The sequence below is a fragment of the Mus caroli genome, unplaced genomic scaffold (genome assembly GCF_978045245.1).
Source record: "Mus caroli unplaced genomic scaffold, Mus_caroli_1 scaffold_15, whole genome shotgun sequence".
In the NCBI taxonomy this organism is placed as follows: Eukaryota; Metazoa; Chordata; class Mammalia; order Rodentia; family Muridae; genus Mus; species Mus caroli.
This window is the reverse complement of record NW_028227270.1, coordinates 107,455,966-107,469,278: the sequence shown is the minus strand read 5'-3', so window position 1 is coordinate 107,469,278 and position 13,313 is coordinate 107,455,966. Positions and strand designations below refer to the sequence as shown.

The 13,313-nt window shown below is 41.9% G+C and overlaps 1 protein-coding gene across 3 annotated transcripts in view; it reads left to right on the top strand.

Annotated features, from left to right (window-relative positions):
• Lyst (lysosomal trafficking regulator) overlaps positions 1–13,313 on the top strand; it is a 175,270-nt gene that overhangs the window by 122,505 nt on the left and 39,452 nt on the right. For all 3 annotated transcript variants that reach the window (XM_029468643.2, XM_029468642.2, XM_021180035.3), the window contains 4 exons: positions 2,392–2,544; positions 7,130–7,374; positions 9,861–9,927; positions 11,614–11,770. In XM_029468643.2, coding sequence (XP_029324503.1) covers positions 2,392–2,544; positions 7,130–7,374; positions 9,861–9,927; positions 11,614–11,770 — 622 coding nt within the window. The remainder of the gene's footprint in view (positions 1–2,391; positions 2,545–7,129; positions 7,375–9,860; positions 9,928–11,613; positions 11,771–13,313) is intronic.

Genomic DNA, 13,313 nt, shown 5'->3' with positions numbered 1-13,313 from the left:
GGCCATCAGTAGGGCCTTTTTCATTTCTCTAAAGGCTTTCTGGTGATCTGGAGTCCACACAAACACTTCTCCTTCCTTGGTTAGGGGGTACAACGGCAGCTAAAGTCGCCAACCCAGGTATCCAGAGCCTGCAGAAACCAGCGGTGCCCAGGAATTTTCCTACTTGCCTTGGTGTAGTTGGGGTGGGGATCTGAGTTAGTCTTTTTTTCTGGCTTTCTTTAGCCACTACTTCCCGTCTCGAAGGGTGTATTCCAAATAAGTAACTTCAGTCTGACACAGCTGAGCCTTTTTAGCTGAGGCTCTGTCTTCTGTTGCTCAGATTTCCTGTCTAGATCTTGTCTTTTTCTTTCTCTCCTATCACTGCGGCCAAGAGTCTAGTCAAATTTCTTTCTTGTCTACAATCCCTCCTGTTTTCTCTTTCTTCTGCCTCTCACCCTACCCCCTCCTCTCTCCTCTGTCTTCTCTCATAATACGCCTTCTCTGCCTCTTACTTACTGGTTCTACTCTGAATATTTCTCATTTGGGGTATCTCTCTCATCTCGGACCTCTCTAATCTCTTTATCTCTACTTTCACTGTCATCTATCTCTCCTGAGTCTGCTGAAGCTTTGCTCTTCCTTACAGTCTAAGCTCACCTTTTTCTAGACCTCTATACACATTTGTCAGAGCCTGGTGATTAGACTCATAGGTGCTCCTTACCTGAGACAGAAGTTTTAAGTGGGCAGATGTCTCCCTCACTGGTTAGCAGCTTAGGGCGGGGCTGCCCTACAGGAGAAAACACGTGGGGCAGGGAAAGAGAAGGCAGCTCTCACAGCTGGCTGCACCAGGCCAACTCGGGGAGCAGGGGTGTGTGTGGGGGGTGGCAGAGGCTGTGACTCTAGTCAGCCCCTCCCCAGCAGGCATCACGGCCACTCTAGGAAGCCAGGCGGGCCTCGCCCCTCTTTCTTTTCTTGCCCATCCCACAGGCAGTGAAATCCATGGTGGTGGTGGTGGGGTGGGCATCCCAGGGAAACCTCCACATCGGTGTTCCCCCCTAGGCCATGGTTTCTCACGTGGCACCTCACCTCAGCCAGTGCTCACGGCTGCCACCAAAGCTGCAAGTTCCCAGTGTGGCCTTGGAGTTTCTCCGAGCAGTCAGGGGCACACGTGGGGGAGCAGGCCCGTTTGAGGGAAAACAGCCCCGAGTTGTTTTTCTTAACTATCACTCACAAATTCTGTCCTAATGTCAGTCCAAGTCCACAGTCAGAAAGAAAGGGTTGACACACACACAGTCTGTCCCATGACGAAAACCACAACAGAACAAGACAATAACAGAGAAAAACAAACAAACATAAAAACATGAAAACACCAGTATCTAAGCACACTCGTTCCTCACTCTGCCAGATGTAAAACCAACGCACGAGGTGGGACTTGAACCCACAATCTCAGAACTGTAAAACCATGACACGAGGTGGGACTCAAACCCACAGTCTCAGAACCGTAAAACCAAGGCACAAAGTGGGACTCGAACCCACGATCTCAGAACCATAAGACAAGGCACGAGGTGGGACTTGAACCCATGATCTCAGAACCGTAAAATCAAGACACAAATTCACAAACCAAGACACAAGTTCACAAACCAAGACACAAATTCAGTGGTGCCACACTTAGACAACAGACAACATGTAAGACGCACACAAACAAACGTACCTCCAAGGGATCTTTCGGGGTTCCTGGGTGTCACGCAAATCTTGGTGGAACCTCCAAATGAAAGAACCTAGTGGGGAAACCCCACTCAATTCCCGATTTGGTGTGCACCCAAGAATCACAAACAGACGACCATCTTGATGTAAAAACATGAGGTAGTTTAATGACGGAGCTCTGGGCCTACACGTATCTCCCACAGGAGACAGAGGTGTCGACCTTTTAATGGCAGAGCTCCGGGTTGAACCGTATCTCATGAAGGAGACAGTGGTTTTGACCGTTTAATGGCAGAGCCATAATGGCAGAGCTCTGGGTCGAACCGTATCTCATGAAGGAGACAGTGGATTCGACCAGTAATTTTTATATAATTGAATAACTCAGCCATTTTAATGTCTACATAGCTGGGTAATAATAACAGAGTCTTCTGGATATGTTAATGTTTGTTGTAAAAATGAAGACTGAATTCTCATATTATGTCAGATGAAGCTTTCAGTGTTGTACAAACCGAAACAGGTTTAGAAAGAGTGTTTTTTATTCCTAAATCCTCTCTAACATATGCAGTGTTATATATAGTAGGAGGGTTTCCAGATAGTGGGGTTTTTTGGGTTTTTGTTTGTTTGTTTGTTTTTGGCATGGAAGAATGACTGTGTGCTTTGTTTTGATGGGGTTTTAGGTGATGAAAATGCTTTTGTCTGTTTTCTTTGTCTTAGAGCCTCCAAGGGGAGTTAGAGCCGGCATCATTTTCTTGGACATATGAGGAAATTAAAGAAGTTCACAGGCGCTGGTGGCAACTAAGAGATAATGCTGTAGAAATCTTTTTAACAAATGGCAGAACACTCCTATTAGCATTTGACAATACCAAGGTAAATCCACTATCACTAGATATGTAGTTATTGAAATGATATTGTGACCGATGCTACTAGTTAAATGAAGGTTAATTAAATGAAGGTTAATTTTCTTAAATTAGTACTCTAAGATTATATAAAATATATCTTATATCTTAATCCTTTTTTTTCAATTTTTATTAGATATTTTCTTCATTTACATTTCGTATGCTATCCTGAAAGTCCCCTATTCCCTCCCCCTGCCCTGCTTCCCTATCCACCCACTCCCACTTCTTGGCCCTGGCGTTCCCCTCTACTGGGGCATATAAAGTTTGTAAGACCAAGGGGCCTCTCTTCCCATTGATGGCCAACTAGGCCATCTTCTGCTACATATGCAGCTAGAGACACAAGCTCTGGGGATACTGGTTAGTTCACATTGTTGTTCCATCTATAGGGTTGCAGACCCCTTCAGCTCCTTGGGTACTTTCTCTAGCTCCTCCATTGGTGGCCCTGTGTTCCATCCAATAGATGACAGTGAGCATCCACTTCTGTATTTGCCAGGCACAGGCATAGCCTCACAAGAGAGAGCTATATCAGGGTCCTGTCAGCAAAGTCTTTCTGGCATATGCAATAATGTCTGGTTTTGGTGGTTGTATATGGGATCGATCCCCGGGTGGGGCAGTCTCTGGATGATCTTTTCTTTCATCTTCGCTCTGAATTTTGTGTCTGTAACTCCTTCCATGGGTATTTTGTTCCCTATTCTAAGGAGGAACAAAGTATTCACACTTTGGTCTTCCTTCTTCTTGAGTTTCATGTGTTTTCCAAATTGTATCTTGGATATTCTAAGTTTCTGGGCTAATAACTGCTTATCAGTGAGTGCATATCAAGTGACTTCTTTTATGATTGGGTTACCTCACTGTCTTAGTTAGGGTTTTACTGCTGTGAACAGACACCATGACCAAGGCAAGTCTTATAAAAAACAACATTTAATTGGGGCTGGCTTACAGGTTCAGAGGTTCAGTCCATTATCATCAAGGTGGTAGCATGGCAGTATCCAGGCAGGCATGGCGCAGGAGGAGCTGAGAGTTCTATGTCTTCATCCAAAGGCTGCTAGTGGAAGACTGACCTCCAGGCAACTAGGGTGAGGATCTTATACCCACACCCACAGTGACACACCCATTCCAACCAGGTCACACCTATTCCAACAAGGCCACACCTTCAGATGGTGCCACTCCCTGATCCAAGGATATACAAACCATCACACTCACTCAGGATAACATCCTCCAGATGCATCCATTTGCCTAAGAATTTCATGAATTCATTGGTTTTTTGGTTTTGCTTTTGTGTTTATTTTTGTTTTTGTTTTTTGAGACAGGGTTTCTCTGTGTAGCCCTGGCTGTCCTGGAACTCACTCTGTAGACCAGGCTGGCTTCAAACTCAGAAATCTGCCTGCCTCTGCCTCCCAAGTGCTGGGATTAAAGGCATGTGCCACCACGCCCAGCTGAATTCATTGTTTTTAATAGCTGAGTAGTACTCCATTGTATAAATGTACCACATTCTCTGTATCCATTCCTCTTTGGAGGGACATCTGGGTTCTTTCCAGCTTCTGGCTATTATAAATAAGGCTGCTATGAACATAGTGGAGCATGTGTCCGTCTTACCAGTTGGAGCATCTTCTGGGTATATGCCCAGGAGAGGTATTGCTGGATCCTCCGGTAGTACTATGTCTAATTTTCTGAGGAACCGCCAGACTGATTTTCAGAATGGTTGTACCAACTTGCAATCCCACCAACAATGGAGGAGTGTCCCTCTTTCTCCACATCCTCGCCAGCCAGCATGTGCTGTCACCTGAAGTTTTGATCTTAGCCATTCTGATGACTGGTGTGAGGTGGAATCTAAGGGTTGTTTTGATTTGCATTTCCCTGATGATTAAGGGTCTTAATGAAGCCCTTAATCTTATAAAAATTCTCTGACTTCTAAAATGTTAAATTTGAAGTCCCCAAAGTGACTGAAAGGAGTAGTTAGCACTTGTTTAGGATACAGTCTATCCTTGATATGCCATCCCTTCCCCATGGCCCTTTTTTTGGGGGTGGTGAGGGATAGGGGAGGGAAGCCCTGGGAGAAGGTACACGTGCTGGCTACCACCTGTTGTCCCTGTAGTCCCTTCTACCTTTGATCCCTTAGGTTCTCTCCAGAAATGCTCTGCTCCTGCTTTCTTTTCTTCATCCTGCACAGGCTGCCAGAGCCTCTGCTGCTACCTCCGTGCTCTGCACCTTACCTGTCCCACAGAAGCATGTGACATGCTGACCAGCCTTTCCTTTCCACTCTTGATAACCCCCTATCTGGGCTCCAATTTTTCCATCACCAGCTTTCCCACTCAGCATGTTTGCAGATCCTTCTTGAGTAGCTCAGGCTCATTCTTCAGACCTCTTGCCACCCATCTTGTGGCTGTCAGAGCAGTCTGTATCCTACAACTTAGAGTTCTGTCAGTTCTCAGGCCTCTCCCCTTCACACCACACCCATTTAATTTAATTCTGATTTGCTATCTCCACCCTGAAAATACCCTTTCCCTTTTTCATAAAATGAAAGCTCACCTCTCTGTTGTTCAAGCCCAAAACCTTGAGTATCCTTATAAACTCTGCTATCCCTCTCACCCTGAATGTCTGCTCCATCTGCACATACTCTTGACCTGACTGAACTGCTACTGAGCCGCCAGCATTTGTCACCAAAAGTATTTGTAGCAGCCTTTTAACTGCCCATCTGTAACCACACCCCATCCCTTCAGTCTGCTTCCTGACTCCAGTCAAAACTCTCTTGTTGCTTGTCATGCTACTCACTGAAAGTCAGAGCTCTTACAAGAGCCTAATAAAGCCCTGGGCAGTCAGGAACCTTATTACTTCCTGACTTTAACTGATTTTCTCTCCAGTATTCATACTCTGTCCATGGAAGTTTTCTTCCTGAATATATCAGACACACTGATGCTGCAGGGCCTTTGTACTTAACTGCTGCACAGAATGCTTTTCTCCATAGAATTCCCAATGACTCACTCTCAGACCCCTTGATCGATCAAGTGTTTCCTCAACAGAGAGTCCCTTAGTAAATAACATCCCTTCCCTCTTGACCCTGACTATATAAAATATGAGTGTCTTAGTCACTTTTCTATTGCTGTGAAAGAGACACCATGACCAAGGCAACTCTCAGGAAAGCATTTAATTGGGGCTTGCTTAGTTTCAGAGGTTTAATCCATTATCATCATGTCAGGAATCATGGCAACACGCATGGCACTTAAGGTAATAGCTGAGAAGTACGTCCTGATCCCATCCACGGGGAGAGAGGGACAGGGAGAGGGAAGAGGGGGACGGGGGGGGGGGGGGAAGAAAACTGGGCCTAATATGGGCTTTTAAAACCTCAAAGCCCTCCCCCAGTGACATTCCTCCAACAAGATCACAACTCCTAATAATCCTTGTAATCCTTTCAAATAGCTCCACTCCCTGCTGACCAAAACCTAAACATGAGTTTATGAGGGCCATTTCCATTCAAACTACCACAAGTAGCCCCTCTGTAACCAACCCAGTGGTGCCCAGCACTCCTGCCACCTTTGCTGTGCTTTCTCCATTCTGCTCTTTAGTGCCCCGTACTGTGCTCTCCCTGCAGAATGTCTAGACCTGCCTTTGTTTTGTGTTCGTCACCTGCACCTGGAACACTGCTGGCACATGAGTGTGACTTATGTACTGGATGAATGAAAGCTTTATTCCTTCCAGTGTCAGTACACTCTCACAAATTGCTCTCCATCTATTAGTGTTTGACAGTTTTTAAATTTAGGTGATATTTTGGGCTTTTCAGCACTGTGTTTCTTCTGTCTGTTCCCAGTTAGTCTTTCATGTCATTTTCTTTCTGTCTTACCTCTCACTGTTACATCAGTGGCTCTTCTTCCTACATTTGCAATAGGGACTTCTAGGTGGATCTTCCAAACCCACTTACCCCCTTTTCTGTGACAATACTTTCATTAATCTCTAAAAGATCTATGAAGCTAGGATATAGCTCAGTGGTAGAATGTTTGCCTAGAGTGAACAAGGCCCTGGGTTCAATCCCAAGAAACACAGGGTTGGTGAAATTGATCCTCTATGTTTTCAGTCTGTAGTGGGTAGGTTTGTATCCTACTTACATAAGATATTGTATTTAATTCTTATGAGATAAACATCATCACCTCCATATTACAGATACAATAACAGCATAAAGGATTTAGCAGGAAGACACCGAACAGATCTTTTCTGATATAATCAGACTGTCAATACATCATGGTGCACATTTATTTAATTTTTTTTTAGTATCTATGTCTAAGTGATTTCTGTGCATAACTTTTCTTTGGAAATTATGAGCAGATAATGCAGAAGTTTCTTCCAGATAACTTTATAAGCAAACTCTTCTAGCAGTAAGCCTAATGACTAAGAGCCTGCCTCTGGAAGGAAACTGCAGTCAGATTTGGTTTTCTATCATTTAATGCAGATTTCACGGAGGATTTTAGATTAATAACATGTCTACAATGCTCTGCTTTTCTAGGGAAGTATCAAGAAATGTAGAAAAATGTAAAACTATCAGGTGTCTTTTTCTCCTCTCCGTTGAGGTCCGTGATGATGTGCACCAGAGCATCCTCACAAACAACCTCCCAAGTCTTCTGGAGTACGGCAACATCACCGCCCTGACGAACCTATGGTATACTGGGCAAATTACCAATTTTGAATATTTGACTCATTTAAACAAGCATGCGGGCCGGTCCTTCAATGATCTCATGCAGTACCCGGTGTTCCCCTTCATCCTCTCTGACTATGTTAGTGAGACTCTTGACCTCAATGATCCATCTATCTACAGGCAAGTAAAAGCATCACTCTCCCTCCTCCTACCTCCTGTCCTTTGTCTCTGATTCCCTCCCCCCCCCCACCCCCCACCCCCGTCTCTCTGGGACAAACAACTCTCCTTTGTGCTGAGAACTTGGTCTTGGGGCCCCTGAGCTGATTTTTTACCTTACAGGTACGATTGGGGTAATCTCTTAATGTGAAATGTGAGAATTAAAGGAAAATGGTTTAGCTTTTTTCCACCTTTCCTGAACAAACTGTTATTTTAAAGAAGCCGGATAGTCCAAGTTCATTGGCAAATAATTTTATTTAGTTAAAAATATTCTCTTACTTAAAGAAAAATTGACTTTAAATATTCCACTTGGGAAGTTTCTAAGTATTTTAATTATAAGTTCCTCCAAATGAGCCTGACTTGGCCCTTAAGAAATCAGGTTCAAGTTAATTGACAATGGTACATTGTCTGTCTTTTAGATATTATATTCACTGCTCTTAGACATTTCAATATTTTACATATTGCTGGCATAAATATATGCAATGTTTCTGGAGAGTAGTTTGACGGTATATATTCATAAAAACCTATTAACTGTGCATACTTGTTTTCAGCAAACTGGCTTCCAGGAATTATTCTTGGGAATGCTAAAGAACTTATGTTCAACATAAAGGTTCCAATTTAACCAGCAGTCGTTTTATGAGGGTTGGGACCTAAACTTGCCTACCTCTTTGCTTGCTTTGGTATCTGGCACTCTATGCAAAAGTTTAACAGGAATGTGGTACTCCTGGCATTTTTTTCAAAGTATCTAAAACAGCCTGAAGGCCCAGTATTAGATTATAATACATTGTTGTATGCGACAACTACTAAAGCAATATTGTAGGGCTGGTGAGATGACTCAGCACATCAGACTGAGGATCTGAGTTTGATCCTTGTAACTCACATGGTGAAGAGAACCAACTCCCATCCCATAGCATGCATACCCACACATACATGTACACAAAATAAGTCAATGTATAAGAATGTAGGGTAGAGCCGGGCGTGGTGGCACACACCTTTAATCCCAGCACTTGGGAGGCAGAGGCAGGCGGATTTTTGAGTTTGAGGCCAGCCTGGTCTACAAAGTGAGTTCCAGGACAGCCGGGGCTATACAGAAAAACCCTGTCTCGAAAAACCAAACCAAAACAAAACAAAACAAAAGAATGTATGGTAGAAATACATTTTATAAGCATGGAAAGACATTCTTTTGCTTAAAAAATGTATAGGTACTCACTAATAAGCAGAAAACCAGCTGGACAAATACATTCTAAAATGTTTTACCTGTGAGTTGGTTTATTTTGTTCACTCAGTTGTAATTCCTTTATGTGGCAGTCTGTTAGTCTATTTGAGGCAGGAACTAACTATGCAACTCTGATAGTGTAGAGCTTGCTATGTAGATCAGGCTGACTCTGAACTCACAGAGATCCGTCTGCTTCCACCTCCCAAGTGCTAAGATTGAAGGCATGTGTCATAACTGGCAGCAACTGTAATTCTTAATATTCAGCCATAAAAATATAATTTTATCTAAGAAGATTTATTATAACATTCTTGATTTGTTGTTACTTTTTGGTTTTTTTCCCCCAACCTCCTTATTATAACATTCTTAAGGAGTGAAAAAGTATGCCAGGGTCTTAAAGATAATTTATTCATATTTTAAACGTAAAAATTGACATCTATTCCATAAGACCTTTTTACTCTTTGATGAAGTCTCTAAGATTGTACTACTGTCACCAGAATTTTCATTTAATGTTACTGAACTCCACAACCCTAGGAAATACTAATTTATCAAAAAGACAAAAAGCTATATCATGAAGGTATGGGAATACATTCTTGTAATCCCAGCACTGCAGAGACTAAGACAGGAGGATTGTTGCCAGCCTGAACTGCAAAGTGAGTTTAAGGATATCTTGGACTACATAGTAAGGCCCTGTCTAAAGAAAAAAAAAAAAAAAAAAACAAAACATCTGAATAAGCCAGATGGGTTAGGTTTACTGAGCCTTGAGCAGATTTTGCTGTTGGTTGAGGTACAGTGCCAGATATTGACATTATAAATAGTTTTTTCACTGTGTCTCTTAGCCAGAGCAACTGTTCCCTTACATCAAAACTATTTATCCTGCCCTTTTACACCTCATATAGTAATGCTGATAGGTTTTTAAAGTGAAGTCATGTTTCTTGGCCTCGAAGAACATCATGGGGTATTAATAGTGGGAACTCCATTACTAACATGTTCATCTGCGTGCACACCTGCATGACAGCATCGCCCAGAAGAGACAGTAATTCACCATACAGACACAAGTCTTTATTTGCATTTCCTTAACAGTTTATGGGGTCCTGATTTTGAATGGTGACTGTTGGTTGCAAAGCAACATTCTTATATGAGTTAAGGCTTGCACATTTTCAGGGTGAAGACATGAGTAGCTTAATCCTGATGGTATCAAATTACTTCATATTTTCTATTATTTCTTCCTTTGTAGAAACCTATCTAAACCTATAGCTGTGCAGTATAAAGAAAAAGAAGACCGTTACGTTGACACATACAAGGTAGTTTTAGTTTCCATTAATATTTTGATACATGAAAAATGGAGCTTTATGAATTTACACTTTTTAAATTTGTAGTATTTATTTTTCTGTCTTTTGTTTCCTTGTACTTTAAGAACTATAAATTATAAAACTGAAAATTGTTTTTGTCTTAGTTCTTTGAAAACGTTCCAAGAATAGAAAGAAAGTATACCGTTATTTTTGGCACAATTAAAAAACTAATTAGTCCACTATTTTGTCAAATGCATAAAAAATATACTTCTTGTAAAAATCACAGATTTTCAGAGGTACCAACTATTTATGTCTCTGGGTATTATTTATATTATATGGAAATAGTGGTGTCTTTTCATTAATATGACCACATATTTTGTTAGGAGATAAAGGTCATTGGTACTGAAGAGACACTAGCTCACTCAAGTGTGTGGCTCTGGCAGGCCTTGTCCTTCTTTCCCATTCCCTCTGCCTTGCTAAAAATCCTTAGATGACATTCCTAAAGCAAGCCACCAAGGTCTGTGCCATTATTTGGCCATTTCCTCTTGTGGCTGACTACCAAGGTGTGTGTGTATATATATACTGAATATGTATTTATTTCTACTATAACACTAGACATATTCAGAAAAATATGCATTTTAGATATAAGTGAGATTTCCTATTAAATAAAAATGAGTTACCCATGTCAATAATGTTAATATTAATATAATTTTATTGGAAACTTGGAAAACAAACTTAACATGTAGTACATTCTTCATAATAGTGTAATGATAGGAGTGGCAGAAACAATTCTCTCATATTCCCACATAACTCATGTCCCAGTTTCAGAGATGTCTCTCTAAGTACCTGAAACTCACCATTTGATTTTTCTGCAATTGAAAATATGACAGCCTAGCTTTGTGAGTTTGAGGCTAGCCTGATCTACACTGAGTTTTAGGATTGTCAAGGCCACACAGAGGAAATCCTATCTTAAAAAAACAAAAAGGAAGGAAGGAAGGGAGGGAGGGAGGAAAGGAGGGAGGGAGGGAGGGAGGAAGGAAGGAAGGAAGGAAGGAAGGAAGGAAGGAAGGAAGGAAGGAAGGAAGGAAGGAATAAAATAAATATGACAGTCTGAGAGCCAAGACATTACTTTAAAATTTATTACATCCAACTTTGTTATCAGGAAGACAAAGCTGTAACAGAGAGCATAGTGACAGGAAGTGTGTGGTTGAGCTGCCTCCTTTGTGATGGGGAGAGTTGGAGGCGGGAAAGATCCTCATTTTCTCTTTAACTGTGTGTTTGCTCTGCAAACCTGTCACACAACATAGTCTTAATAGTGGTAATGTATGCTGCCTTATTACATTTCCATACCTAGAGAAGCACTCAAAGCATATCATGAAACTGTTCAATACAGACATTTTATTGATAAGATCAGCTCTTGGTTTTGAGCACACCCGTTTAGATATTTGGAGCTGTTAACTAGGAGTGAGAATGCAAACAGGTGTGTTCTTATGACAGGGTAGGAGTGGAGGTAGAGAGAACTAGGTGGTTCTCATTTGGCCTAGGGTCAGGAAGAGACTCCTAGATGTTCAAAGGGCTGGGGATCTGGACACTGGTGGGAAGTCAAGAATAATGTCAAAAGAGGTGGAGGAGAATGGAAGAGAAAACTAGCCATACATGGAGCACACAATTGAAAATCCGTGGTTCTGTGTCCTGCAGTATTTGGAGGAGGAGTATCGCAAGGGAGCCCGAGAGGATGACCCCATGCCTCCTGTGCAACCCTACCACTATGGCTCCCACTACTCCAACAGCGGCACCGTGCTCCACTTCCTGGTCAGGATGCCGCCTTTCACTAAAATGTTTCTAGCCTATCAAGGTAAGGATGTTTTTTGTAAATATCCCAAAGTCATGCTGTATCGTTAGAACAAAAAAAAACCTCGACTAGCTTCTTGAAAACTAGCCCTAACCAAGCCCAAGAGAAGGAATTCAACTTAACTAGTTACTAAAATACTCCTTTAAAAAAATGGTAGTCAAATCTTGCTCCTGTCTGAGATTTTAGCTTTAGATAGTGTCTACATTTACAAAAATGCAGTTGATTTTTTAAAATTTAATATATAATTCACGAACTATAAAATTTGCCAGTTAAATTATATTTAGCTCATTTGATATTTTGTGTAGCCCTGGCTGTCCTGGAACTCTACCTGCTTCTACAATCTGAGTGCTAGGATTAAAAGTTGTGTGCCACCATACCCAGCTCAACTCTCTTTTAAAGGCTTGCGACCCAGTAATTATTTCAAAGCATAACAGTTTTGTAGCTTGTGTAATTTTTTTGTATAAAGATCTGTTATGGGAAAGTATTATTCTTTATAATACTAGTTAATAGAGACCATTACTGCAGTGGAGCTCACAAGTGATCTAGCTCAGCACCTTGCATGACACCTTGAACATGACTGGGGTAATTCCTGGGTGTCAGAAAGGGCAAACTCGCTGCACTATCCTGTAAGAGCTGAAGTATTAGCTTTGTAGTTGTTTCTCGTGACCTCTGTTTAGGGAACCATTCAGTTTGTCCTATCCTGTTTTAGACTTCTTTAGTCTTTTATTCTTAAAGCAACCTCTTAGAGGAAAGAATTTATATTCCTGTGCTTAGTCTATAAATGGGGCTTTTAGGTTTTGCCCCATAAGCTCACAGTAAAGTCCCACATGGTGGCTGTTCAACTACTGAGACAGAGGGAGTGTTGTATGTGCATGGGCTAGTGTGAGGGTGGCTGCAGAAGCCAGAGGAGGAAGCGGGTTTGATTACTCTGTACCCTATTCTTTTCAGAAAGGGCCTCTCACAGGCTGAGAGTTTCTGTATGTATTGCCCCATTCCAGCTGGTGCAAGCAACTCCCATAAACAAATGAGTGGCTCTGGTAAGGAAGAGCACCCAGAACTGATAGATATACACACACACACATACACACACATACTCACACATACTCACACACACACACACTATCCTTGTTTGCTGTGGTTTCTAAATATACCATTGTTTGAAGATCTTTTTGGGATGTAATAACATTCATTTGATAATGTCATTTTTTAAAAATGGAAGTGAAAACAATATTTTTCCTTTTTTTCTTTTTCTTTGTAATTCATTTTTTAGATTCCATATTCCATTCCCCGCCCCTCCCTTCCCACCCTTCAACTGCTCCACATCCCACACCTACTCCTCACCACACCTCGTCTCCACATGGATGCCCCCACCCTCCACCCCATCTGGCCTCTAAACTCCCTGGGGCCTCCAGTCTCGTGAGGGTTAAGTGCATCATCTCTGAATGAACACAGTCATGGAAGTCCTCTACTGTATATGTGTTAGGGGCCTCATATCAGCTGGTGTATGCTGTCTGTTTGATGGTCCACTGAAAGATCTTGGGGGTCC